A 27,074-nucleotide genomic window follows, 5' to 3' on the forward strand; every position below is an offset into this window, starting at 1 on the left:
CGCAACGAAAAACGCGTTTCCCAGATTGATTGCAAAGTTAACTTTAATTTATCCCCGGCCGGGTCGAACGATAATCGATCCTCGAAAGGTGTGCAATTTGTTCCCGCTTTACAAAACCGTATAATAACACCTTCGCGTCAGACAATAGAGTCTGCTAAATAAATATAGGAAATGGCAAACTTGAAAGATTTTATCGCATTGCCTTTCGCCCGCTAATTGCATTCAAATCCGATGAAATGGTACACGCTTCGTTGCCTATTTACCCTCGGCACGTTGAATAATGAATAGAATTAGGCAATAATTACTGAAACAACAAGCATTGACGCGTCTTTATTTCGACTGTAGTAGAGTCATTAAACAATGTAATTGCTAACATCCGGAACACCTTTCTTGAACCCGGTTTAGCTTACAGGTTCGTTGTACTTTTTCTATTACGATATTTTTTTATTGTAAATAATTCAAACGTTTTCTTTATTTGTTTCAATAAGACGAATAGTATAATATTCCTTCCCCTATACTTGCTTTTGACGAAGAGAAACCCTCATAAATGCAAATGGATACGATAACACAATATACCAATAACTGCAACTTACATTTCTGTCGAAACTGAATCTTTCCTGGCACGCCAGCACAATTCTCGTCTTTTCGAATGAATTCAAGTGGCCAACGCAATCCCTATCTCTTTCAGTGAATTCAAGTCGATGCACGAAGCGAGAGGTACTACGTTCGTTATTAGACATTCCTGCGTTACCGATAGGATAGATCGAACCCGATTCCCCAGCCCTGCCATTCTCGAGCATGTGGACCTTGTGTGTAATCGGGTGTGAACGCGCCTTTGTAGGGTGGCATAGTCAGGCCGAGATATTGCAGGTTGTTTAATTTCGCACGCTCTCCGCCGGTTCCTTTGTTTCGAACGTTTCAATTTAAATCGAGGCGGCGCGGCGGCGTCCAGTCAGCGGGACCTGATTTTGTGAAAGTACAATTACACAGGGAAGTACAAACTCAAGAGACCGGGCAGAAAGAGGTGGAAGAAGTTGGACAAGGGAGCAAGGGATCAGGCGCCGGTCCGTTATTAATTAGATCGGCATCGGGCGGAAAAGAGCGGCGGCCAGAAAAGGGCCAGATCCGATATCGGTTCTCCGTTTCAGGAATCCCACCGACGATTCTTCTGGCCCGTTCGCCGAAACCTCGCGAAATTAATTGCCGGACAGCCAGGACGTTCCGTTTCACTACCGACACCACTCGACACACTTAAAAGACGGTACGATTCTTTGTTGCTAGCTCTGTCCGGTGATCCGAAGATTTAAAACGTCTGTTCCTTTTCTTTTTTCTTTTTCGGTCACATCAGGTCGTTCGGTACGTTTCGACTGTATTTCATTTACATCTTTCGGGATCTTTAGTTTAGAAAAAAGTTACAGATACTTGAAATTTTTTAATTTAACAATTTCGATGCAACGCGTGCCTTGGAAAAATTTCGGAAAGATTGACACGCGAAATTTTATGGAAAAAGTAGCGAAGAACAAACAAAATCATATGTAACTTTCATAAAATAAGTTACAGTAATTCAAAAATAATTGAAAATCACACAACATTTATTTTCTACTGGTTGGTATTATGCGAAACATAGGTAAACTCGAACAAAAATTTATTATTTCTTTCCGCATCCAGAAAATAAGTCTTCTACAATTTTAATGAATGCTTGAAATTATTTCGAGGTGAAAAAGTTGCAAATACTTAAAAAATGTTATAATAGCAGGAATTTGTAACGGATCATAAATAAAATTTGAAATCGCCTAAAAGAGTAAAAGGTAGCACGGCATTATGGAAGGTTTTAAGTAACGAGATCGTGTAAGTACGTTACAGTCATCGCAAACATTTGAGCGTACATCCTTCAGATATGATTTATCCCTAATGACAGTACCGCACCTGGTTTGAAACGATCAACAAGGAATGCGCGTAGGTCCATAAAGTCGCGAGGCGGGTGAAGTCAAAAACGAGCAGCGCAGAAAAACTCGTCGGTACGGCAATGAAGAGGAAAAAGGGCTTATCGCTAATGAAGCGAAACGCCTTCTTCAGCGTCGAGCACGACCACTGTCTTGTAAGAAGCTTCGATACACCGGCCGTCGTGTAACGAGTTTTGTAACAGCGAATCGAATCGAACCTCTCCGAACGAAAAGGCCTCCAACAACAATCGACGACCTTCGTCGTATTAGAGTTCCTGCGGATTTCTTGCTATGTGTGTTAATTAAAATCACGGCCATGATTGATACGCGTACAATGGAAATCTGACATACGCTGCCGTCCTCTTCGTGAATTTGTACATTACAACGCAGCTTGAATTATTTCTCATCCGATGGAATTAATTTTTTACCGATGCTGCAAGCGTTTCAGATATTCCTTTTTTCTTACTTTTTTAATAAGTACATCCTTATATTTTTAGATTCTGTTAATTCGATAACTCGTGTAAGAAAAGAGATACAATATTTTTCAGAGATCAACTTCTCTCTAGTTAGAAACATCACAGTTCACGAACGTCTGTATTGATGCTATTAAGGCGGATTAAGGCCAGCATGGCCAATAAATAAAATATAATAAGAATAATAGTGGCAATTTCGTCGATACCAACTACTGCAGGAAGTCGCATATTATAGTGTAACGTAATGCAATCCGAGTATTTGAATACCTAATAGTTTTCAATGCATACATTAAGACTTAAACGCCTATTACCCCGAGTATAGTGTTGTTCTATAACGTTAGTTCATGCTAATTTTAGCTGAGCCGAATTCGATGCCTGTGCATTTGTATTCCATTGCGCAATTCCTATGTGTATGCAAAAACGATCATGCATGTGATCTAAAGAAACCAAGTATACGTCGTGCACGGCATCGTATACGTACCGATGCAATGCACGTTTTTCGACGATCCATTAAATACTATCTTGTAATGACGAGACCTCCCAGCCCTACTTTTCAGTCTTATTTTGATAAATGTCTACAATTAGGGCTCCAACGAGAAATCAATTGAAAAGAGGTCAATTCTATGTATTTTTACCCCCCCGAATCCAGAACTGTTGATAAAATTGAAATCATTAAAATATATTTGAAAGATAGAAAGCTCTTTTCGAGTAAATAACGTAGGACTGAATAATTGCAGGGAATATTAAGATTCGAAGAATGAAAGCTTAGCGAACTAATTTTCTACGTTCGAATCAGTTTGCAAAGACTATGATCGTGTCTTTTCGCGCGGAAGGAGAATTCTAAGTCCTCGATATGAGTCGTGTAATCCTTCGTAATGAACCTCTCAAGACTGTCAGGGAACGTTTCAAATATTTATCCGGGTAAAACGTCTTTCGCGTCCTAGCTCTTAATGGTTGGCGCCCATTCCTGGTAGTTCCAAGGAATTATTCAAAAATGAGAGTTGTCCTGAGAGTTTTTAAATTAGAATAAGAAATAGCGTTTAAAGGTGCATCCAACGAGACGAGACAGTAAATACGTACAATAATTCACGTGCTCGAAGCACGCCTGACTTATACAGACCTCGACCGAAGCGTTTGAAGAACTGGAAACAACTGAACTCCGGCCCTGCGTCGAGCGCGTGAATTTGTAAACATATACTGACTCGTCTCTTTGGAAAGACTATAAACATATTTCTCAGGTGCGTATATAATTGAATAGAAATTTTTATTAAATTTTACTGCTTTATAAAATTTCTACTTAATTTTTCTGTAATTGAAGGTTTGTGATAAACATTTTTAATACTTCACTTTAAATTGCACACGAGATAAGTATGAAACTAACATATGCGTTTGTATATACGAAACTAGTTGACAATTCTGTTCAGAGATGGCGTTTGATACACTACTGCCAGTCTTGGACCAACAGAAAATTTCTGCCAAGAATCATTTGAACAGTCTTTTAACATGTATCCTTGAAAGATTAAAGAATTTTTTGTTTGTTCTGCTGTGAAAAATGTACAGGTTTTGGATTAGGGAAAATTTCGTGCAGGAACACCCTGTATATGAAAAGTACAATTTATAATACCTCATACTTTTCTTTCGTGTAGAAAAAATGTTTTATAATACAGAAATCGTAAATTTTCTATTTAAGAGTTCATTATCACTTCGGAATATATAATATTTATTAATGAATTAAGTTCTTAATTGGTTGATTCATTCCTCTGTTTCAATCAAGAACCAGCCATTTTGTTTCAAGATCATTAATAAAATGACTGTGCAGTAATTCTCATCAAACCTTAAACTTCAATTTTATACGAAGAAAGGGTTATTTTGCGATATTTTTATGTCATCAAATTAGTAACTTTCAAAATCAACCTTTTGATATGCAAGAACTTATTACATAAAGATATGAAAATTTATCTTCTAATAAACTTTCAAAATTTACCATTTCTTATTTTTAAAACGATACAGTTTTTAGTAATAAATCATTAGCAGTGGATTTATTAAATATTCAATTAAATGGAGTTCAAGAAATCAAAGTGGTATTATACATGACGTGTATCGCGCTAGTAGGAAGATCCTCTTTTATCAGACTAACGACACATACTCGAATAATTAAAAAGCAAACAATAGAAGAATATTAATTTGCCCATTTTCACTGCGGCAGTCAACGTTTTAATTATAAATGATATTTACTGTGAATGAACACGTAGGTTGCTCTGCAATCATTCAAGTTGTATTAATCACGAAAATATTCGAATTAAATGTTACTTTGACTTTCGAACCAGCATCTATTCATACAGAAGTAAGAAGCATAAAGGAAAGTCTTGTAACAAATGAAAGCATCTGGATGCAGAGGAGAAGAAAGATATCGTTTCGCGTGGTAAAAACAAACGTTCCACGACTGAATTGTCAATGACAATGACTGACCCTTCGTGCATCACGGTTGAAAAAAAAAAAAGAAAAGAAATAAAAAAGAGGACCGAGAGATAGAGGAGGAAACTGGTTTAAATATTTTCTGGGCACGTGTTTTACATAGGTAGAGATATACTCACTCTTCTGGCACGCTCGAATGTATAAGGCCTGGCCTGCTATCTCGGGTCAGATCTCGACGGTGATCTTCAACTCTCATTTTTTCGTATGGTTGCTATTATGCTCGTCCACGAGGATCTCTCGGAAACTTGCCTGTGTGTACAAAGCATCTTCCGACAATTATTAATTATCACGACTGGCTTTCGCGTAGAGAAGAAAGACGGATGTGTCCTTAAGTAGCTGCCTTTTTTTTTTTCCTTTCCATTACTGAAAACATGTCCTAACATAATTTCAAACAATGAAATCAAAGACCGTATAAAATCCTCGCATCCGATCGTTAAGATATTATAAGAACAACTTGGTGTACTCCGACGAATACAAATTTTTAGTGATGATACGAGAGATAATAGCTTGTTCTTGATTTTGAAAAAATCTTCTTGAGCAGTGTACGATAGCAGTGTTCGAGCAAGTGATATTTAATAAATTTAAATTACATTTTTAAATGTAATTATTACATTCTGATATTCCATATTTCGAGCATATATTATCTTAGCGGATGGGTGAAAACGACCCTGCATCCGCTACGCGATGGTTAATTGAAAGAAGATTGATGCCAGTTCAGAGCTTGGTATATTGAAGCGAGCAAACGACGTCAATCCTAACGTACAGATCGCAACAGGCATAGTAATAATTAGAATTAATTTAGGTGGAACGTTAAATCTAGGCGAGTGGGCCCCTGAACAGGAATAACCCAACTGGCCCTGATTAGTTTTAATGTGTTAATTAGAGAAGATTGCTCCTCCGCCAATTCCTCCGTTCCCTCTCTTCTCGTTCTTTCGTTATTCGGCCTTTCTTCGCTGTCGCCAAACTGGACGGTAGATGGCAAGCCAGTTTGCGAATAAGGAAGAGAGGAAAAAGCTGTAGAGAAGGAAGGAGAACGGTGCAAAGTTTACCAAGTATCATATATTACCGGGCATCATCGTACCGACAAGCACGCACACAATCCTGTCCACGCACACGCGCGTGGCAGTAGATCATTAATCACTATTATCTCGGGGTAATTTTTCTTCGATATAATTTCGTCTGTTTACCCCCGCGACTTGGCGCGCGAGCCTGCACACCATGAAGACGAGGACAGGCTCCGTTCCGAAGAGTGGCGCCGATTCTTCTCTCTTCATCTCTTCCTTCGCTATCCTCCATCGTCCTCTTCCCTTCTTCTTCTTCTTCTTCTTCTTCCTCTTCTTCTTCTTCTTCTTCCTCCTCCTCTTCTGCTCTTCATCCTTTTTTTCTTCCTCTTCTACTTCACGGTTCGTGAACTCTCGACATCGACTTTATGTGTACACACGCCTGCAGCTTCGTTAGCTTCAAACTCGACGTGTTTCCCACACCGATGACTGTCAAATCAGGCCTTTTCTTTTTGCCACGTGAAACGTTTCTTCAGCATTTACCGACACAACTTTTACATAGCTGATGAATTTTACTAATTTCCAAAGGCGCCCTATGGCTTCATTTCTTCAGGAGAAAGGACCTTCATTAGTTTTAGCTTCGTCTTAACTATTTTCTTGAAGATCCTTTGAAGCAGATTACGAATTTCAATTCGTTTAATTTCTTTTATTTCGTTAATAAAATTTGCATTGCTATCTTGTATAATCATACAGCAAATGTTCAGAGGCGCATAGCTGTGTAACAGTAAATGACGGTCGTCTGTACCTACCCTTAGCAACTAAAGGATTAATCATCACGTAAATGAGACAGAAAACAAAATTGTGATAACCTTATCTGAGACACAGCATGAACGGTGAGAGGTTTGGAGTTAATAATCAGTGATGCGTGTAGTTGAACGAGAAATTCTGGCCGGAGAACCAGATTCCTTTAATTTCTCATGACTTTCTCGAGACTTTCATGAATTATCAAGGAAGCATGTCGCCTAGAGAAAAATTATTACAAATCGAGCGTAAAGATTTATGGTTCATAACTTCCATAATACGAGATATTGTCACTTTCATAATTTACACAGTTTATAGACCACTTTACAGATGTAATAAATCACCACTTTCTAGTTATTTGTTTTTCTCGTGATTTAGTCATTTACACTGTTTTATTTACACCTTTATCTGTATTAGCCTTGTTTGTCGTTTAAGTGTCCATTCTCTTCATTTAATGCCAGTGATCAAAGAATAATATAAATTTAATTTTTTCTGATATTCCTTTCCTTTCGTCTGAATAGTCAAGAAAAAGACTAACGCTTGAAGCTAATGACACTACTTCCGTTTCTTTTTTTCTGTCATGTCCTCTTTTTGGCGTTAGAACACTAATTCTTAACCAACCACTTATAGGTTCAACAGCTATTTGCACAGTTAATGTAAGTACTTGTACGTGTACTTAGCTTTAAAAGGGAACGAGAGGAATAGCTTAAACTTATTATCGAATGTCCAGGCTATTTTAACTTTATTTACTTTGACGAATGTCCATTACTTTTGGACACGTATATGCGTCGATCGTCTGCAAAGGGTTAAATGTATCCCTAGACCCTATTATTAATTTTACAATAAAATTTTCCATCTAGTTTACTATTAACGTTAATTCAAGTTACTTCACATGTGAACCGAGAATGTTATTGGTTCGTATTACGAATATGTTTAGCACAATCCGTTATACATATGCCTGTGCGAAAGAGAAATGTGAACGTTGAAAAATGCGCAATGAACGTCGATGTTTAAATAAATGATAGTGTTACTTGATAGTAACTAGAGTGCTATGGAATTATATGTTTCACGTTACATAAAGCCCCACCATTATGCGTTAAGTCTTCGTTGTATCCCTTCTCCCACCTCGTCCTAGCGACTAACTATTCTTCCTTCGAAGACTAACTAAGTGACTCTAAGATCCTGTAGATCTTTCCACGAGATGATGGTCATTCGAGCAACGGGTATAAATCACCTAAGAGAAGTGTCATCCTGGGGTCCCACCTATCCTCCCCTCATCCCGCCGCCCTTGGCGTTCCTTCATTTGAATGCAACTCTCTTTCGACTATCTCTTTTTGCTCTTCCTCCCTTCTCTCTTTCCAGCGTGACATTATGAAACATAAGCACACGTAGCAGCAAATGAATATTGTATCAGCCGTCTTTGTCGTCGCCTTTTTTCCCTACGAGTCATTGTAGTAAGGTCTGTACGTAGATAAACTCGGTTAGGGTGCAAGAATGAAACAAAAGGTTTCTACGTTTGTTCGCGAACAGATCTAGAAGAGACTAGATACATAATTATTCGTCATTTTGATTTAGACGAAACTGTTTAATTTCAGCCGGTTAGCAAATTCTTCTGATCCATCGAAAATTAGTAAAATCTCGAGGAATTGTATAAGAAAGCGAAGGACATCGAATTTATGTAATTATAATTTTCAAATGAATGAATTATTCATAATTCGAACATGTTTGGATGTGAAATTCTTGGATGTAGCATTCACAGTTTGTTTTTCAGCTGGACACGGAGTGAACAGCGAGTCAGCAGATCGTAAGACGTTCTTAATTAATCACTCATATTCAATAACAAGAGAGCAAAAGGGTTCTGAATTCATCGACGATGATTGTGAGGATTATCTGTTCGTTCGAGCACATTAATAATTAGGAAGAGAAAGAAGGAAAGAAAGAGAATGCCAGTTAGTGGTACCACTGTTACTCACAGTGTTGATTTGATCTGCCAGTCTGGGATTCCTCGCCTCCTTGATGGAACACGACGAGCATCAAGAAAGAAAAAAATTTATTAAAAGGTTTTGAAAAGGGAAGCTTTTATATATAAGATTAGCATGATTTCTATTAAGATCCTGCTATATATTTTATTAACTTAAACTTAATCAAATAACCATTGGTTAGTTACAACGAGATGCATTTAAGAAATTATTTAAACAATTCTGAGCCACTTTATTCCGAAAGCAGCCGTAATAAAAATAATTTGTTGTTTGATTAGAAAATTTAGTAAATCAACAAACGAAAGGGTTATAGCGTAAGCTTTCAATGTAGAATCTTTGAATGCATACAGCTACAACTGTAAAGTCACGGAGTGACCAGTTAAGATCTTCGTTAATTATCATCATTTATAATTGTCTTTTCCCGTGTCTCCCCCACCGTACGTTGCTGGCCCTCAAAGGAGAAGAAGAACAAGAAGGGAACCTGCCTCTTCCTTCTCTTTTCCACGAGGTTTAATATTTCAAATAAATGCGTGCATTAGCGCGCTATCTCGGCATGATCCTCCGTTGACTATTAACAACGTCGGCCAAGCCCCTATTATGACTTATCTGACCAGAGACGTCACTACAATACCACCCTCTGTTTTACCCTCTCTGTTATTTAACCACTTTCAATAATAGTGTAATCAAAATAAATGATGCGAGTTATATGTTTCTTAAACAAAAGCGTCTGCTTCTTAAAATAAATTTTAAACAAACAAAACGATTCAATCTTTACCTCAACGTAAACTACAGAGTGATATTTTGATTCCTGTTAATGATTACTGCATGTAATTCTAAACCAATCGCGTTTATTACTTAACAATGTCGTTGTTAATAATGTCGAATAAAGAAATTAGGAACTTTTAAGGACACCCGGTAGCGCGTTAATGACCGATGACCAACCAACGCGACTAGGATACCCGACTCGTAAACGAAGCTACCTGCTGTAAGGTTTTCACCGATAGTCGTTTGTCGTTCCTTTCATTTTAGTCTATTCTAACCGAGTCCTTACTTCCTTATCGATGCTTGTCGTTTCTTATTAATGAGCTGAAGATAAATTCAAGGACGCGACACCGTTGTGGCTTCTTGGGAGGGCGCCTTCCTCATATTTCTAAAGGAACACTAAGGCGAAATTATAAGTAGAGGGTGGACTATATGCATCGCGCCATTCAGTTTTTAATGGAGATACGAAATGAATTATTTATTCAGATTTTCTCCCTTTGTTACTATATCTTTTTTCTAAATTTCTATTTCTAATAATTAGAGGCAGTCAACGTGTTAATAAGTAAAAAAATTACTTCAATTCATTTCGTAAATTTGCTCCTGTAACTCGTAGTGTTAAATTAGTAGAAATTTCAATCGTATAAATCCTGAAGGATTCCTAGGATTGCTAGGAATCACGTTAACAAGAATAATAGAGCATGAATCGTTCGGGAAAGGAAGGATCGTTAGGGCACACGTTCGTTTACCAATTTGGTATCAGTGTTGGACCGCACCCTTTGCTCGTGAAGGCCCACTTGCTTGTCCTCTTGAAAAAAAATACCACACCCCCCGCCGTGAACGAGTCCTCTCTCCCAACACTTCTCTCACTCCTAATATATATTTAATCAGGATCAAAAGTACACTCGCGCGCGCCCATACAGGCGAAGTTTAAAGGCTGGACTCACACTTAAGTTGTTCGACGGTCACCAATACCAGTTGACCAGGAACATTAAGCTGACACCCACACGAACGAGTCGGAGAACCCTCTCTCGTTTTCTTCTGCTCGTTCACTCCTTTCTACTCTTTCTTTCTATCCAACGGTTCAGTTCTATTTCCCTCCTCGTTCGACGGGTAGATTCGAATACCTTTTTTGAATCAGAGGGTCAAGCGACTTGTCCGTAGATCATCTTAATGCCTCCATTGTTGTTTTAGGAGCCCGCGACTATACGCGGTGTCCGTTGTAGTCGTGTCGATGTATCGCTCGCAAGAAAACGGAATAGACGTGGCAGACGAAGAAGAAAAATGGAATGAAATTATGAAATTATTGTCCAAGGCTTAGTATCTTCGATCATTTCAAATTCATATTTAACACTTTGATGATCACCGTCAATCGTTCATGATTTTCCCCAACATTCCACTACTCCATTATTACTTTGATTTATTTTTATTTTTATCTTCGCAGTTTCTTCTTTCCCAAAATATTACAGCAACGATGTAACCCGTTCTAATCAACTTATTAAGATGGACTGTTATTATACAACGGGTACCGTGTTGTCTTAATGGTTCCTCGATGTTCCGCACTCGCGAAATTACAATAATCTCGGCCATAAATTGAGCCATTACGCCGACTGTGTATTATTCGATGTAATGTGACTTATACGAAATAACTCGCTCTCGAAATTCTCCCCCGGCTACCAAGGAAACAACGTTCCTGCAACGTGCCGCGATTTTTCGGCCGCCCTCGAAAATTCTGTTCGAATTCAAATTTAATCGACGCCTGCAAGAATGTATCCGAGCTCGTTTTGCACGCCGCTTGTCAGCGCTCGATTACAATAATCACGGAGATAAATTGAGCAATTATAGGGATCGCGTTCACTGTCTGGGCTCGGACGTAACAGAACATTTAGGATCGTGTGTTCGAGTAGCACGAGGGCTCACCTTCTGATTCTGTATCGTAGACGAATGTGTTCGAAATAATCGCGGTCGTTTCTTTCGTACCGTTCCGCCTGTGCTCTCTCGCGGACTGCTTTTTCGGTACTTTCCAACGATTTCAGGGCCTAACGCGGCCATCGATGAACAGGAAAGGCCACTCTTGGTCGGCTTGTAAATCCGCCGCTCCTTGTAAATCCGCCTGTAATTCCGGGCAGGGACGCGAGTGCGAGAGGCCCGGTAAGAAGAAAGAGAAAGAAGAGTTACGACCGACATGAATCGCGAATTATCCTTGAAAACAGGCCGCGGTAGACGACGGAGGTCACAGTCGTTGACATCGGAAACTACTTCGATCTTCGATTGCCGGTCCATGGTCCACCTGGACAGAGATCGGCATCCAAAATGGTCCAAGAATCGAGGCTGGCTTGCATCGAAAAATGTACCGTCTATGTGAAAAACCTTTCGTTTCTTGCACCTCTCTTGTTCTCTTGCTGCTGGCTCTTCAATACTTTTATGATCAATACCATTCATCAACATTGAATGAATACTTCTTTTCAATTTAAAGAACTTTGTCTATATTTAAAAAAAATTATTTTTCTCACTTTTGATTCTTATCAAAACTGTTCGATATCTCCTGGCAACAACTCCGATGTAATTTATTTCACACAAGGCTGCATGCATCATAACTGCTGTTGCGTGAAACATAACCAATCATGTTTCACCGAACAAAGTTGAGATACGTATTCTCCGATAAATAAACGTACGAGCTTCATGGTGGATAAATTTTAAGCATGACTCGATTTCGTACAGTTCAGGTGTACCGAGCCGAAATTTAGGACCCCCGTTACATGCCGATGAATTTCATGCTATAGAAAGTGTTATACACGGCGAACGACATAAACCTGGCTCGTAACGACGTTTGCTATAGAGATTTCTCTGTTCTGGTCCTCTCGTATAGATTCGAATGAAGGGGGTTAAGGCTACGACGGAAGGGGGGAAGGAAGCAGAGTAGGTGGAAGGAACTTGGCATATGCATAAGGGATCCTTACCGGTCTCTGACACCTTCAAACTGCTAAACCTCCACGTTAGGTCGTTTTTTCTTCTTGGAACCTTTTTGGCTTTCGCCCAGGGACCGTTCTTTCGCTGGTTAATTAGATTTTGATGGTCGGCATAAGCATTTGCATCCTTTATCCCAGGACAGAACGAACGCGAGAGGAACCCGACGTTCTTCTCGCGTTCCTTCTGTCCCTCCTCTGTTTTTCTCTGTTTAATACGTTAGCAAAGAGGACGAGAAGTCACGGTTCTCCAGTCGTTCTCTTCTTCCTCTCTTCTTTCCGCGTTATTCTCTCGCTCCGCAGGGGAGAACTGTTTAGCCTTTCGGATACTTAACTCCGAAACGATTTAGCGGCCCAGGGACCAAGTGTCAATAAGTCAGCATTGCTCAGGTATATATCAACTGGACGCTATAAGTCCTTTCTTGATTTATTGCATTTTGCTATTTTTGTGTTTTTATTAGTCTTCCTTTATTTCATAGTGACAAATGACGAACTGTGATTTAAAGTGATTAGTGAAGCAAAGAAAATTTAGTAGATAATGTCGTTTACACGGGAAGGGTCATTGCTGGTTGAAAAACGAATGAATAACCTTTTGATTATTACAAATTTACATATAACTCGTGTTAGTCCAGTCTGCACTTGAACTAGATGAAATCCGCGGAACAAGCTGGTTAGGAAAGCATTTTGCGCGCCACAAATTCCGACACGACGGGATCGAAGGAACGAGAATACCTGGCGTGAGGGTAAACGTCAAAACACACCTCGTCCACCCACACGTATATGCTTGCTCATTCGAGCGCGTACACACTAACAACTAAGATTCCTATGGAGCAACCAATGACTGGAATGACTTGCACTCGATGTCGAACCGAAGATCCCTCTCGGTCTTCGTTTCCCCCCCCGCCCGTCTACGTCCTTCTCTTTTCATTCTTCGATCAACCACGTAATCGTCCTCTCTGTCAGGCAGGTTTTCTTCGAGGGAGGTGCAGGCTTAATTTAATTAATTCTGTGCGCCATCTTGACAAGTGTGCGCCCCGTACGCGCATCCTAAGAATAATTTTCATACTCATCCACCTTCCTTTCCCTCCTTTCAACCTCGGCCACCCTCCACCCTCCCCCGGCCATCTCTACCTTCTGTTCGTTCTGAACTGCCCCATACTCTGATCGCTCGAACCATTTCTTCGGTTATCAGATCCCTGATTCATACTCGTCAAGCGTGAGTGAGTTGGAAGAAAAAGAGAGACGATGAGGCGGTGGAGGAGGTGGAGGCGCGGGTGAAAAAAAAAAAAATAAAAGAACGCGTTTATCCGCTCCCATCTCGTTGGGGTCATTTGTCTTTTTGATGTCGCGCCGTATCTGATTCGTTAATTGCGAGACCTCGCGTGTGATCGACTCTCTTCTGTTCGTGCAGAGAAGTGGGAGATAGATCGGGCACCCAACGGATATTTGGAATTGAAAAGATTTTTCGGAGATACGGAGCGATGAAGATTTATTGTGAAACTGTCATACCTGTTATCGAGTGGGATCTTTTGAATATTGAAAACGTCAAATAACCTTAACGATTGTTAGAAATCACTCACGACTGATTGTCCCTTGTTACGTTCTTTGCTTACGAATGTTTGCACGGAATTCATTTAGAACTCGGAACAGAACGTGGCAAACGACTGTCTACACATTTCTGCATAAATTGTAAATTACAGTTATAGACTTCAATTTCATATTACATGTAAGTCATTAATTCTCGGACCATTCCTGTTTAATTGTAAAAAATAAAAGATGGAATATCAGAACAGAATTTGATTTACCTGAAACTTTTTATAGAAACTGAATTTTCTTCTGCAATTAGATCAGTTTGATCGAAGCTGTCAGTCGATTACTTTTAAGTCTAAAATCTCACGAATCGAGTAGTTTTCTTTTTCATTATTATCTTCGACGTCTGCCGCGTCATTGTTATTATTTTGCAAATCATTTTCAATAATATATTCACAAACGTCCGATATTTGCACGTACCTACTGTCATTTTGCTCAATAACTGTCTTTGAGGTGACTGCTCGCTTCAAATTTACCCTGTCTTCTTTCGTTTGTACAATTTCTAAGACTCCGTCAACTTGAATTTGCACGTACAAATCCTTAGAAACACGACACGACGACTCTTTGTACTTCTAATGTTATTTAATTTATTAGATTCAAGGGAGAAGCATTCCGTCTTAGGGTCTGCTTAGAGGACTCATCGGTAACTGATCTATTTAGAAGAGATCTTTAATAATATGACCACGGAGACCATCGATTATCAGCTACGCACATTAAAACTGATTCAACAACTAAAGGAAATGAAGAAAATGAAGCAAATTAGGGAAATGAAGGAAATTGGGGAAATTGAGGGAATTAAGGAAATTGAGGAGATTAGTGAATTAATCAGATTAAGGGAATTCACTAGGGCATTTAACGCGTTAAATAATGTTAGTAATTACCACGAGCCAAGGAATCGAAGAAGGTAAAAGTGCGTGGATCCGTGGAGGCAGTTTTCTTTCCATTCGCGGGTCGCTGAAGGCGATCCTGGCGTTGGGCATCACCCGAAGGAAGGAAAGGAAGAAAGAACGGTCCATCATTTTAGTCGCTGGCCCGAAACCTTTAGCGCAGATTTATGGGTAATCGAGGGTCCACGGCGAACATCATTCACGAAAGCATCGAGGGCTTCACGCTCGTCAATTGGCAGGGAAGAAGGAGCCGTCCGGCAAAGTCGAAAACTCAAGAGATGCCGGACGAGAAGTGAATTTATGTATACGCGTATCGACGTTCCTCGTACAATGGAAATTCGAAGTTCCCCGCGCTCGACGCCGATGGATGTCGATTACGATCTCCATTCGGACGTGTCGTGCCCTGTGGTGGTATTTAAACTCTCTAATTTCCGATCGATCAAAAAAAAGAAAAAAAAAAAAAGAAAAACTTTTTCGTGGAAGTAAAAAATGAATCACGCTGAAGCTGGGCGGTACACCGTTAACTAGACACACAATGCCTTGCATTAGAGAAGAGAGGAGAGGATTCCTTTGGAGCTGTTTCGCTCGTCAGACCTGGTGACCACCGATAGCACCGAGGTGGTGGCCCGACCGTACGGAAAAGAGACACAAACTAAGATCCACGATACTAAAATGAGAGACCAAATGCGTGGCGGATGTGAGAAGGAGAAGATGAGAGATAACCCTCTCTTTATTGGGAACGAAGAGAAATAGAAAACGAAGAGTTGCTTGTTGAGATTGGATCGCTGCACGGGGTGTCAAGGGGGCAGCAGGGGTGAGAGATCCCAACGGTCGATAACTAACTCGGTGTGATCACTGAAAAATGGCTGTCAAACATTCTTGTCCTTTTAACTCGCGGGAGCACCCCACCCATGAGGGCCAACGTAGTTTCACTTCGTACTCTATCAGTATTTCTTTCTCTCTTAGTTTTCCTCACAGCTTATTCTCGCCTAAATTTCCTTTAGACGAGAAGTGATAAAAAGAAAGATAAGGGAGGGCACGTAATAGCGAAGTACGATCGTAATTTATTTTATTTTAAAATGCGCTGGTCGCCAAAGGGTTAATAGTTTGCGCGTCGTCTTGTTGTAGATTCCTTCGATATTAATTGTCGTTTCAAGAACGCATTTAGTTGCCTGCGGTTGTCATTCTTTAATAGAAAGGCTGTTTCGAGTGTTCTGTCTGTGCCATCGAAATTTCACGCACGTATCCACACGTTGTTACAGACGATGGAACACAGAGACATTGCTCGGTTAAAGTCACTAGCAGCTACTGGCAACATTATGAACGAGCTCGACTTAAGAAAGGATCGCTCTGTGCAAGGGTTGCTCCAGTTATATTTATTTATTTTTCACCCTTCCACACTCGATCTTCCGTGCCCCAACGGCTGGTATAAATTCTTCTATAAATGGCTCCTTAGCTACAACCTCGCAGTTACTTCCTCAAAACTAAAGAAACGCTCGGATGCAACGGGACAAAATGCATTATGTATTTTCATTTATTAAAAAATGTAATTTCAATAGCAAAATTGGTTTCCTTGTTTCGTTTCATTGAAGTTTTCATTGAAGATCAATTTTATACAATTCAGATTTGCATTATATTTGAAGAAAATAAATATTACTTTCTTCCATTGAAATAAAGAAACGAATTAATAATATTGAAAAGACTATAGATGAATGTAAATCAGAAGGACAAGAAGAGGAACTATAAGAACATGTAATGGACCTTAGAATATGGAATAAATTCTTTAATGATTTGTGAATTCAAATTCGTCTTATTATTTGCCTTTCTTCTCTTCTGTCTCTTCTTATGGATATCCGTAGAACGATCTCTGGAAACAAATTTTACTCTCCAATAATGCCAATTTTACTAATATACCTTTACCGTAGGTAGTTCCAATAATAAATAAAAAGAACGCTAATTAAATTAATACGATCCTAATTTGTAACGTATCATCCTCCATATCACGAAGTCGTTACATTAAATTTAAACCGAAAACACCATTGTTTTTCATACATGTCACGAATGTTGCCTGTCAGGAACCAATTAGGTAGCAATATCCTGCGACAGGACAAAGAAGCCCAGCTTGTTTCGCCTGAATGCTTAACCGTACAAACCATGTTGAAATGATAACCGGTAAGGTTATTACAAAATTGCCCGTCCAACGTATGCTGTGTATTAAAAAGTTAAATACAAAACATTACAAAGGAATACCAAATACGGACGAAAGGTTAATCAATTTAAAATAATCCCGATCGTTCGGGAAGAGCGGAGATCTTTCGCGGCAAACGTGCGCAGCATCTCATACGCGAATCAACGGGGATCGACGAGAGCCGGATGGAAGACGGCAGACGGAAGGGAAGGGTGAAGAGGAGGGGAGTGGAAGGAAGAATAAAGAGAAGCGAGTACGCGGAGAACATGGCGAACGAGGCCGAGAGGAGAGCAGAGAGGCCAGTCTGGTTCCGCGTGTTGCCCGGGGGTGCCAACCGCAGGATAATAATTTTATAATTGGGGGAATTACTCTGGCTCGCCGTGGTACAGTCCCTGTACGTGGCGTGGGAGGGTCCACCGACATTGTTTCCATCCGGACGGATGGGACGGCGATCTCTTCACCGGCTGTATCTTCCTTGGGACGAAGCCGTGGGTGAGATATGGCCGCATAATCATCGAATCATTATATCCACTCTCGAAATACCATGGGGCCGGAGCCACGGCCGAATTATAAAATTACGCGCAGCTTACTCGTTAAAAACATTATGAGCACTTTATCACAGGAACCGAAGGCATCGGTGTGTATAACCCGTCCTCCGCATCCTCTTGTGGAACGCATCCTCGGGGCCTTGTCACGGGAAGGCCCGTTTAACCCGTGACCCGCAGGCTTTTCAGGTCTTTCATAGGATGAAGAAGAAAAAAATATATTGGCTAAGAAGATTTTCGTTTCGATGCTGGATCGCGAGAAATCATTAGCCAGCAAGTTGATTAGCAGGCTATCTTTATCGAAACAAAGGAAATCGAACAACTATGCACACATTTACAAATTTTGTACAGTGTATTCTTGGTAAGTTTCCATTTGTACCGTTCCATTTCGAAGTTACCGTTTTTATCTGCCCCCATGGATTCTTCTCGACCTCTGATGTCTTATTTCCTACGCGAAATGACGAGATATCGAAGCTCCCATCTTTCTATTCTAATATATCCAACATAGAAATTCAATACTCTAGAAGAATGTATTCCTCTCGGTAGAGTCGTTATGCGCAAAGATTGCATATAGCCCCTGCAGGTGCAGACTCCCAGCTGGGGTCAATATTCCGGTGTCTTCGTGGAAGGACGCCACTCTCGGGATGTGCACGTTGTTATAATTGCGCTTAACCATGCCGGCTTGGAGCTTCGGTATAATTATGCTTGGTATCGTTAAATCTGGGTGTAATTTTCATCTTGGTCGAGGAAAAAACGACGGGCGTAAATTGAAACATATTTTCCGAAATGTTTAACATTTGGTGCTGCAGTTTATTATAAAACGTATTAAAACTCTAATCATTAAGAATAGAAATGATTAATTTCCAAGTCTCTTAGTAGGTACCTCACTTGGTATCCTAATGTGATACAATTCTATGTATTTTCCATACACCTTTATAATTGTTTAAAAATGAATTCATTTTCAAGTTGTATCGTTCTTCGTTCGATCGATTCGATTATTCCGAAGCCTACAATTATAACACTCGATTATTGAACTGTAAGATTGTTCGAGGTCGAATGCAACAGGCTGTGTAGATCGACTGGGAAGAATGATTGGGTTCGCACGAAGAATGAAGATGATGACGAGAAGAAGGAAGAAGTGGAAGGGGATGAGGCGTTCGTATTTCGTGAGGCTGCTAAGGTCGCTGGTTAGTTGCTTGGAAATCGAAATAATGAGGCATCGCCTCCTGGGCATAGTCATTGGATCACGTGCCACTGCGGTCGCGATCATTTCCCATTATTATTGTTATCGATCGCCGTGCCCTACCCTGCTCCTCCCTTTCAGTTCTTTTCCCCACGACCGATATTGCGACGATTCGTGGTATCCTCGATCGACCAATGGAAATAACTCGAGTAAATTTAACTCTCGATCTCGTTTCGGAATACGCGTTCATCGGTCTCGGTGTTGTACGTGGACCGATCGTAGACTCGGTGATTACAAAATTTTACACGATTTCTTTCCTCCATTGGTTCAGCTCGAACGAACGGCAGCGGTGTTTTGATCTTACTTACGCTGGTAATTTTAGGTTAAATTGAAATACTCCCTGAGAAAGGATATTCATCTTATATCACTGGCTGTAAAAAGTTTTTGCACCTTTTTATTCATTCATTTTGTCAATCAACATATATTTTTTTTCTTTTCAATGAAGTTATTTTAATGGCAATAATCTTTATTAATACTTTTTGATGGGCACTCGATCGTTTATATATTTCTGGGAACCATTTCTGTATTTCTTATATTCTTATCTTCTCCTCTGTTCTTACGGATTTAATGGTTATTATTGTTTAAAATATTGTTAGAACACTCGAAGGAAAAGTTCGACCCATTAATACCTGCTGGATAAGTGAATAAGTAAATGGAAATTTAGTTTTCTGAAACTTCTGTCATTATAAAAGTGCAAATCCTGGGGAACAAAGCGATTTAAGTTTGATTGTTAGGAGAATATAAGAGAAAAGTTCGTTTCTCCTGTAAGATAACGAGCGTAGGAAAATCAGAGGAATCTGAAATCCTAGAAACTTCAGCTGAGAATATAACAGACATAATTAAGAAGGTGGCTCGTACGGTGAGAACTTTGCTAATAACTCCAGATGAAACGCCATCTCTCGAAGATTCTCCTGCTGTAGTTCGCGTTCCTCAAGTTTATTAACTCTCGTAAGCTTCCCGTTTGAAGAGGAAGGTATGACTAGGGTGGTATATGGCGAACGAAATGAAGGGAGTTTCCCCGCGTCGAGCGAGTTTTTGGTGATTAGATTACACTCCGTTCAACGATGGGCCAGCTGTCCACCGGAATTCACTCAAGAATCTGCCTAAGTGGATGAAACCAACGAGAGGAAGGTCGTCCAGCCGATTCGCCTCGCTGTAATGAACGAACCGTACGAGTTCCAAGAACTTCTTTATTGCTAAAGTTTCGACCAACACTCGTCCGGTATAATGATCAGCGTTTAGCGATAAAGGATTAAAAATTTATTCAGGATCATCAAGTATGCACAGCATATTTGATTATTTCAAATAAACGTTGATCAGTAGACTGGCTGGTTGAAATCATCAGCTTATAACAAGTGCTCTTTAACATCTCTCTGCGATGTTAATTTCGAAGTGACGTACTCGTATATTTCATTCGTGCACCACGTCGAAGTCTAGAAATTTATAAATTCGATAGTTTTACGAAAGAGAATCGACGACTACCTTTCCTTTTAACCCTTTAACCGCGGGTACTTTTAGCACAGCCGTTCGCTCTGATTTTAAATTATATTACTGAAGTGATATTCTATTTTAAAAGATTTTTTTTGGTATTTATTTTATTTTTATTTTAGTGGTATATAAGCCACAGCTGCTATTTGATACTAATAAAAATTAACATGTTGTTTATATACCACACCCGCAGTTAAAGGGTTAAGGTTCGTTTGGAATCTGCCAGGATGAAACAGAAACAGCCACAACAACCATGTGTATTCAATCTGTGTTTCCTCTTCATCATCGTTACAAATCTGAAACGGTGCAAAGTTCTCACACGTAACACTGCCAACTTGTACCGCATTGTAGTTCGCGGAACCGTTGCGCGTGGACACGCGATCATCGATGCGAACACGATCGAAGGTATCGATACGTATAGGGTCTCGTCGGAATCGCTGGGGCTAGCAGGAACGTCCTCTTCTTCATCATCGGCACCAACCACGCGGTCAGATACGCGCGGCAAACAGTTAAGTGCAGCTCTCTGTTAGAGTCTTCGGGAACACAGGCCAGCGGAACGTTGTATAATGACCAGTAAGAGGTCGTCGTTTGAGGGAAGGTTGGGCGAAGAGAGGGTGGAGGGAAGGGAAAGGGCAGAGATAGCCGATAAGTAGAAAATCGATGATTCAGAGGCATGCTAATTTCAGGTATACTACCTACCCGATTATCCTGCTCTCTCATGACGATGCTGCGTTCGTTCGCCGTTGGCATTAGCAGAAGATATCGCGGCCGTCCCGTGACCGTCTACGTATACTCTTGATGACACTGCATTCGATGGCATTACCGAAAAAAAGGTGGCGGCTTAAATTGGCGGCAACGAAGGACAGAAACGTTATAATGCCGAGATGTACTTTAGATAGGTTGCATAAGGCGTGTAAAAGGAAGAGGAACGTTCAATCGTTAGGTTTACGAGTACAACGGCTGTGCGAAACGGAAGAATTGAATAAATGTGATTCAACGACGACTTAAAATTTATGCTAATTCAACGGTATCAAAGTCAGTTTGGTTAGTACGCGTTGTTACGTTTAAAGGGAACCTCGCCAACGACGTTAATATAACTAGAAATCGTGGTTGAAATCCGTTGCACGATGTTGATGGGAGTTTATTTGCTCGCATTATGACAGCCCCTTTCTGTTCTCAAGCTTGATACCAATAATCCCGGTGCGTTGTACGTTTATGCCTGTTCCCGAAGCATACCAGATTAGCGGTCCTCTCTACTTACGCAATTTGCATTCGCATTTGCGTATCGTCTTCTCAATTTTCCAACTTCGTCCTCCTTGTTGTCGAGAGCGGTCCCGATAGTGGGAAGATCGTTACCGGTTTATGACGCGACGGTTTTTAAAGCGACTCGTAAATTCGTGCGGATATCGTGTGCTCTTGAACGTGCATTGCTGTTTGATGCCTGGCCTGTTTGCGCGAAATCTTCACGGTTCAATTCTCTTCGAGGATTTTTTTAAAGAAACGCGTCTTTATCTGTTTCTCACCAAGTGAAGAATTTTAGTCGCGAGCTTAGATCGCTCAATTAGAAACTCGCTGCGGACGATGGACGCATACGTGTGTCCAAACATAATTATGATAGTAATTTGTAACTTCGCACATACTGAATTATATTCTCGATAAAATACGCAGCTATAAGTGCAGACAGTAAAGATGTATAATATATGCTTTGAAATTTTCATCAATTCTTAGATTAATTATTTTATAAAAATTAACCACGTGATTTGTTAGAATTGAAGAAAAGGAGAGGTTACCGCCGAGAGGATCGTGCATAGTGATTACGGGTCTGTGCCTAAGAAATAGAAGTCTCTGTGAAAGAGCGTTCCCGCGGGGCTAATTACGTAGGCACGGTGTAATTAATCCGTTTTCAAACAGCTCGTACACCGGTTGGCTTATTGTCGGGATTTGCCGAGTGTCCCTCCCTCCCTTCGCTCTGTTGGCCTCTTGCCTTGGTGTGCACACGCGCACCCTGATCTTTTGTCGGCACAGCCGCGTATAAAGGGGGTCGAACAGAACGCACGAGCGAGATAGAAGGAGAAAAAAATACGCTTTCGCGGACCCAAAGGGTGCCCCCGCCTTTTGATTCGAAACCGAGCGGACCCGGTGAAAAAGAATGAATGGTCGAGGGAGGATGTGCGTCAGGCGCTGCTTTTTCTTTTCTGGCATCTCCTCCTCCGTCCCCCACCCCCCTATCCTTCAGCCCTATCAACGCACACACGCGCTTTAACTCCTTTTGTCCTCCGATCCTGGATCAAAATTAGCTGCCTTCCAGCCATCGCTTTGTTTTCTCTCTGCATGGGCCCCGCCTTAAAAAACTACTTATTACGCTAATTATACGCGGTGCTGTGCACAATCATCCCTCCTCCTACTCTTTTACGTTCTGGCTGACCCTCTTATTCCACGGTAGCTTGTCTGCGATTACCGCCAACTGTCGATTCGTCCCTGGTGTCGATTAAATCCGGTATTTAGTCGCCACGATGGATACAACGTAACCTCATTCATTCTTTTCTCTCTTTTATTGCGACCTCGATGGGACTGCATGCCTAACTGTACCCTATGAACTTAATGACCGTGATGGACGAACCAAAAGATTGGGGTGATGAATTTTTATTCGATGGAAAGTAATCTTTAGAGTACACAAGTAAAGATAGATAAAAGTTGGAATGTCCTCCATTTTTGAAGGGTATGTAACCATTTCTATCCAGTATCCAGTTATCCTTACACATGCTTGCACATATGCATTTTTTCAAATTACAAACAAGGTATCCTAAAGAAAATTCATTCATCAATTTACATTTATCTGAGTAACTTTTTTCTACGTATAACCGCTCATTATTTCGGTAGAATTAATTCATCCGTTAGTTCTGTCATGACTTTCAATACCTTTCTCTTTCTGTACCATTAACTTCATCTCTGTCGAGTAATCACAATCTCGACGATAATGACCGTGATGAAGAGTTAAAGAAGGGTGAAAACGTTGCCGCGACACCCCTGAACTTGTCCCATGAACGTTAATTACTGTATTTAGAGAGAATTACGAGGCTGTACGGGTCGTGCATTACTTATTTGTCGCATTCTGTGTCATCGTTGTATGAAATCAGTGCGTGTATGAGTACGTTTCAATGCGCAGATACGTAAGCGTACGGGTTCTCCGCAAGCAACGTAAGCATAGTTGCTGATACAGTCTTTGTGATGCTAATGCGAAGTTCGCTAATAGCGCATTGTCATCTTACTGAATTCATTAAGACACGATATCTCTCTGTCTATGCTTTCCTTTTATCTTGAAATAAAAATTAAAAATAAATTGACGTTTGCAAATTTTCAGCTTGCTGACTTTATCGACCCTTGGAGGTAACGACAAAACACCTTCGAAATTTCATCCATGACGGATGGATACATAAATCCAACTGTGTTGCGACGAAAACCATTTTGGTACTCCACTTTCGAAATGAGATCCTATGGTGGGTTTCAGGGCACCCTTAACGAGTCGTACCGCGTCCTTCTTTAAATATTGACGGAATGAGATAAACGTATAAATTACCAGCCACCTCGAGAGGAGGACCCTTCGGCGAGCGTAGGTACGTCAGGCTGTTCGTGGTATCGTTCACGGACGTTGATCCGGGTGGTTGAGAGAGCTGCAACACCCAAAAAGGTAGCAACGAGTATCGTCGCTTTTCTCCTTTGATTTCTTTTTCATAAGACCTCGTGCTTTTCGTCGGTGACGTGCTTCCTCGAAATCTCGTATCAATTACCCGGTGTATCGTGTAAGGACAACCGCCGGTGGTACGATTATGAACTTGTTAATGGTCCGTGTTTGGCGATAGTTACATCGCAGATACACGACAGACACCCACCACATAATTGCACGCTCCTTTTAGATCTTTTTCTTCGGTCACAGAGTGTACACACGATACGATCGTGGCACGTCTATTTTACCCAATTAAACATTACGATCACTGCTAAGAAACGAGATGATCGCATGCACCAGTGCAGTAAATTGAAACTCAGGATAATAGAAACTCGTATATAACTGTGTGTATAATGCGTGGGTATTACGTGGTAATGAAATCACCCGATTTGTTCCTTCGTCATCGTTATAAAATTATTTCAACAAAAATAATGGCAACCCTTTGTCGTTCTAATTAATCGAATTTTCTAAATTCTAAGCGTTTCGTTCAGGATCTGCCGGAGGACTCGTCACTTGCAATTTTATCATTACAGACTTTAGCATTATTAAAGAGATGAATAATCAAATTGATATAAAAATAATTCATATTCTACAAAGTCGTATCCACCTGCAAGTGAATAGAAACGTCGAAGAAAATTAAGAATTTCGTGTATAATTCAAGGAAGGTATGTCTATCAGTGACGAGGTGGCAGGTACATTCGGCGATGGTCGGTCAGCTGTGAAAATATTTCTGTTCCCGGTAGCAAAAAGGGCCGGCGAATATCCGCGGTATATAGGAGCCGGCTAAAGGAAGGATTCGAGCGACCAACAGATGTTCTATACGTGCCTGTCCGGCAAGAGGAATCAAGGAGAATCGTCTTGAGGTCCCCCGAGCGACTTACAGGAACCTTTTACACTCTTCACGCAGCCCTTTATATACGTGTACATACGCAGACCAGTTACGGTGACTCCCAGGCGGCGAGAATCCACGCGTGTCTTCGACCGTTTATTGGACTTCGAACACCTCTTGTCTTGGCCGCTCGTACGTGGCGTAACGTACGCGAGGATTCGTTCGTACACGTGTAATTACTACAAAGCGTTCCTTTAAAGAGCCGCGCGTAATCTTCTACAGGGTGGTCCGATAAATTTAACCCCAATTACAGGGGACATGAATTTCATTTCAGACCGTATCGATTATTATTTTCATTTCGTTCATTACTTAAAAATATGTACGTTTAATTTTCTACGCGACTCAACCCTTATATTCGTACGGATTAAAAGAACCGTGAATTGACCTACTGCATCAATCCCGGAGCATCTGTCTGCCGGAGGGTTAATCGAGGTGTACGGTATTGCATCGATGACACCAGCCGTTCTGGTAGCAACGAAAACTACTCGTCGCCAGGTGTGCTGAAATCACCAGCAACGATACAGACACCAACATCTAACAACAGGAACATCAGCAGCGGCAGTACCAGGAGCAGCAGCTCGCTAACGACCCCATAGAACATGGATGAGGGTGACTTGGGGGGGGGGGGGGATCATGGGTGGGTTAAACTCAAGCTTAAATATCAATCAGCGGAAGCAAGAGCAAAGAAAACAGGAGGAGAAAGGATGTAGAGGCGATGAGAGAAGGAAAGAAGAAAACGGAGAGAGAGAAAGAGAGAAACGTGACAGTTGGTAAGACAAAGCCGGTGTGTGATTTGTGTGCCTGTGTGTCGGGACCTTCTTCGCGGGTGTTTAATTAGCAGCTTGGCAAACCAGACGCCATATACTCAGAACTCAATCAGATCCCTTCATAAGCATACCTTTCGCTCGAGTCTCGTATACATAATGTACCGACGTTCAGTGTTAGGTATGTCGTGCAACAGATATCAGGGAGGACGGTTGAAAGGAGACCAACGGATACTGGATAATTAAACAGTATTATTACCGTTACGTCACGTGAATTCTAAGTTTTATAGCAAAATTTTTATGCCTTCCCTTATTGTATCGACTCTTAAAGAGTGGGTCAATCTTGAGCCAAATTCAAATAAAAATAATATGAAATAGAAAAATGTATTAAAATTTATTCTCTCTCCATGGTCCACTATCCGAAGGGTAAATTTGTAGCAGTGGTAAGTGGTGGGCTCCCACAAAACTAATTATTTTCATTTTAATTCAATTAAAGCTATACCTTCGACAAATGCTACCAGTGGCCCACTTGGGATTATAAATGTTTATTTTATTTTAGAGAAAAAAATTTTAACTATTAAGTAGTATTCTTAGTGGGTGTTTAATTAACAACTCGACTAACCACGTGCCGTTTACTCAGAACTCAATCAAATCCTGCATAAGTTTCGCTCTCAGGTTCTCGTATGCATAATGCACCAACGCCTGCTGATCGCTGCGCCCAAGACGAGCAATACGAACGAAAAAATAATTAAATTCCGCTGTTGTGCTTCGAAACGCTTATGCTTGTTATTAACTGCTGGCACGTACGCTTAACAATGTATCTCCCCAACACCTATCGTAATGAGAAATAAGATTTACTTCGCATTATCATGCAACGGAAAAGAAATAGAGATTTAAACGTAACATATATTACAGACACCAAAGAGAGGATAAATTTTCCATTTTTTAAGTGACAAATATACCGAAGGAGAATAATTGGAAAAGCCAGAAGGAAAACGCTCTAGCTCGAAAATCGTTTTTCAAGGGTGAAAACGTCCCTTAAACTCTTTCAGAGTAAATTATAAGCAAAACATCTTTATAATCTCTCAAAGTTTCATTAGAATGAAAATTTCTGGGTCGACAGTGTTTCTCTGTCAGTCGATGGAAGTTCGTCCAACCGTGGGTGACCAGTCGAAATCGTTTTATCGACTATCGAACGGTTTCAATCCGTAATTACCATTTCAAATGCTCACCTCGGCTCACCTGAGTCCACTTGTTGGCTTGGCACAACTTCTCCTTCTCCCTTGCGTTGCGCCGGGTGGTCTTTTCGGGTTTCAGAGGACGGTTGGTGATGGGCTAAAGTAGGGGTTATTATTTAGT

At 40.7% G+C, this 27,074-nt stretch overlaps 1 protein-coding gene across 5 annotated transcripts in view; it reads right to left on the reverse strand.

Moving 5' to 3' along the window:
* The window catches only part of LOC117602322 (uncharacterized), a 117,491-nt gene that overhangs the window by 51,976 nt on the left and 38,441 nt on the right, over positions 1-27,074 (reverse strand). The window contains exon 3 of one of the 5 annotated variants that reach the window (XM_034320186.2): positions 5,011-5,140. The exons of the other annotated variants lie outside the window; for them this stretch is intronic. Coding sequence (XP_034176077.1) covers positions 5,011-5,087 — 77 coding nt within the window. The 5' untranslated portion in view covers positions 5,088-5,140. The remainder of the gene's footprint in view (positions 1-5,010; positions 5,141-27,074) is intronic. 5 annotated transcript variants of the gene reach the window in all.

This window comes from Osmia lignaria, chromosome 13 (genome assembly GCF_051020975.1).
Source record: "Osmia lignaria lignaria isolate PbOS001 chromosome 13, iyOsmLign1, whole genome shotgun sequence".
Taxonomy (NCBI): domain Eukaryota; kingdom Metazoa; phylum Arthropoda; class Insecta; order Hymenoptera; family Megachilidae; genus Osmia; species Osmia lignaria.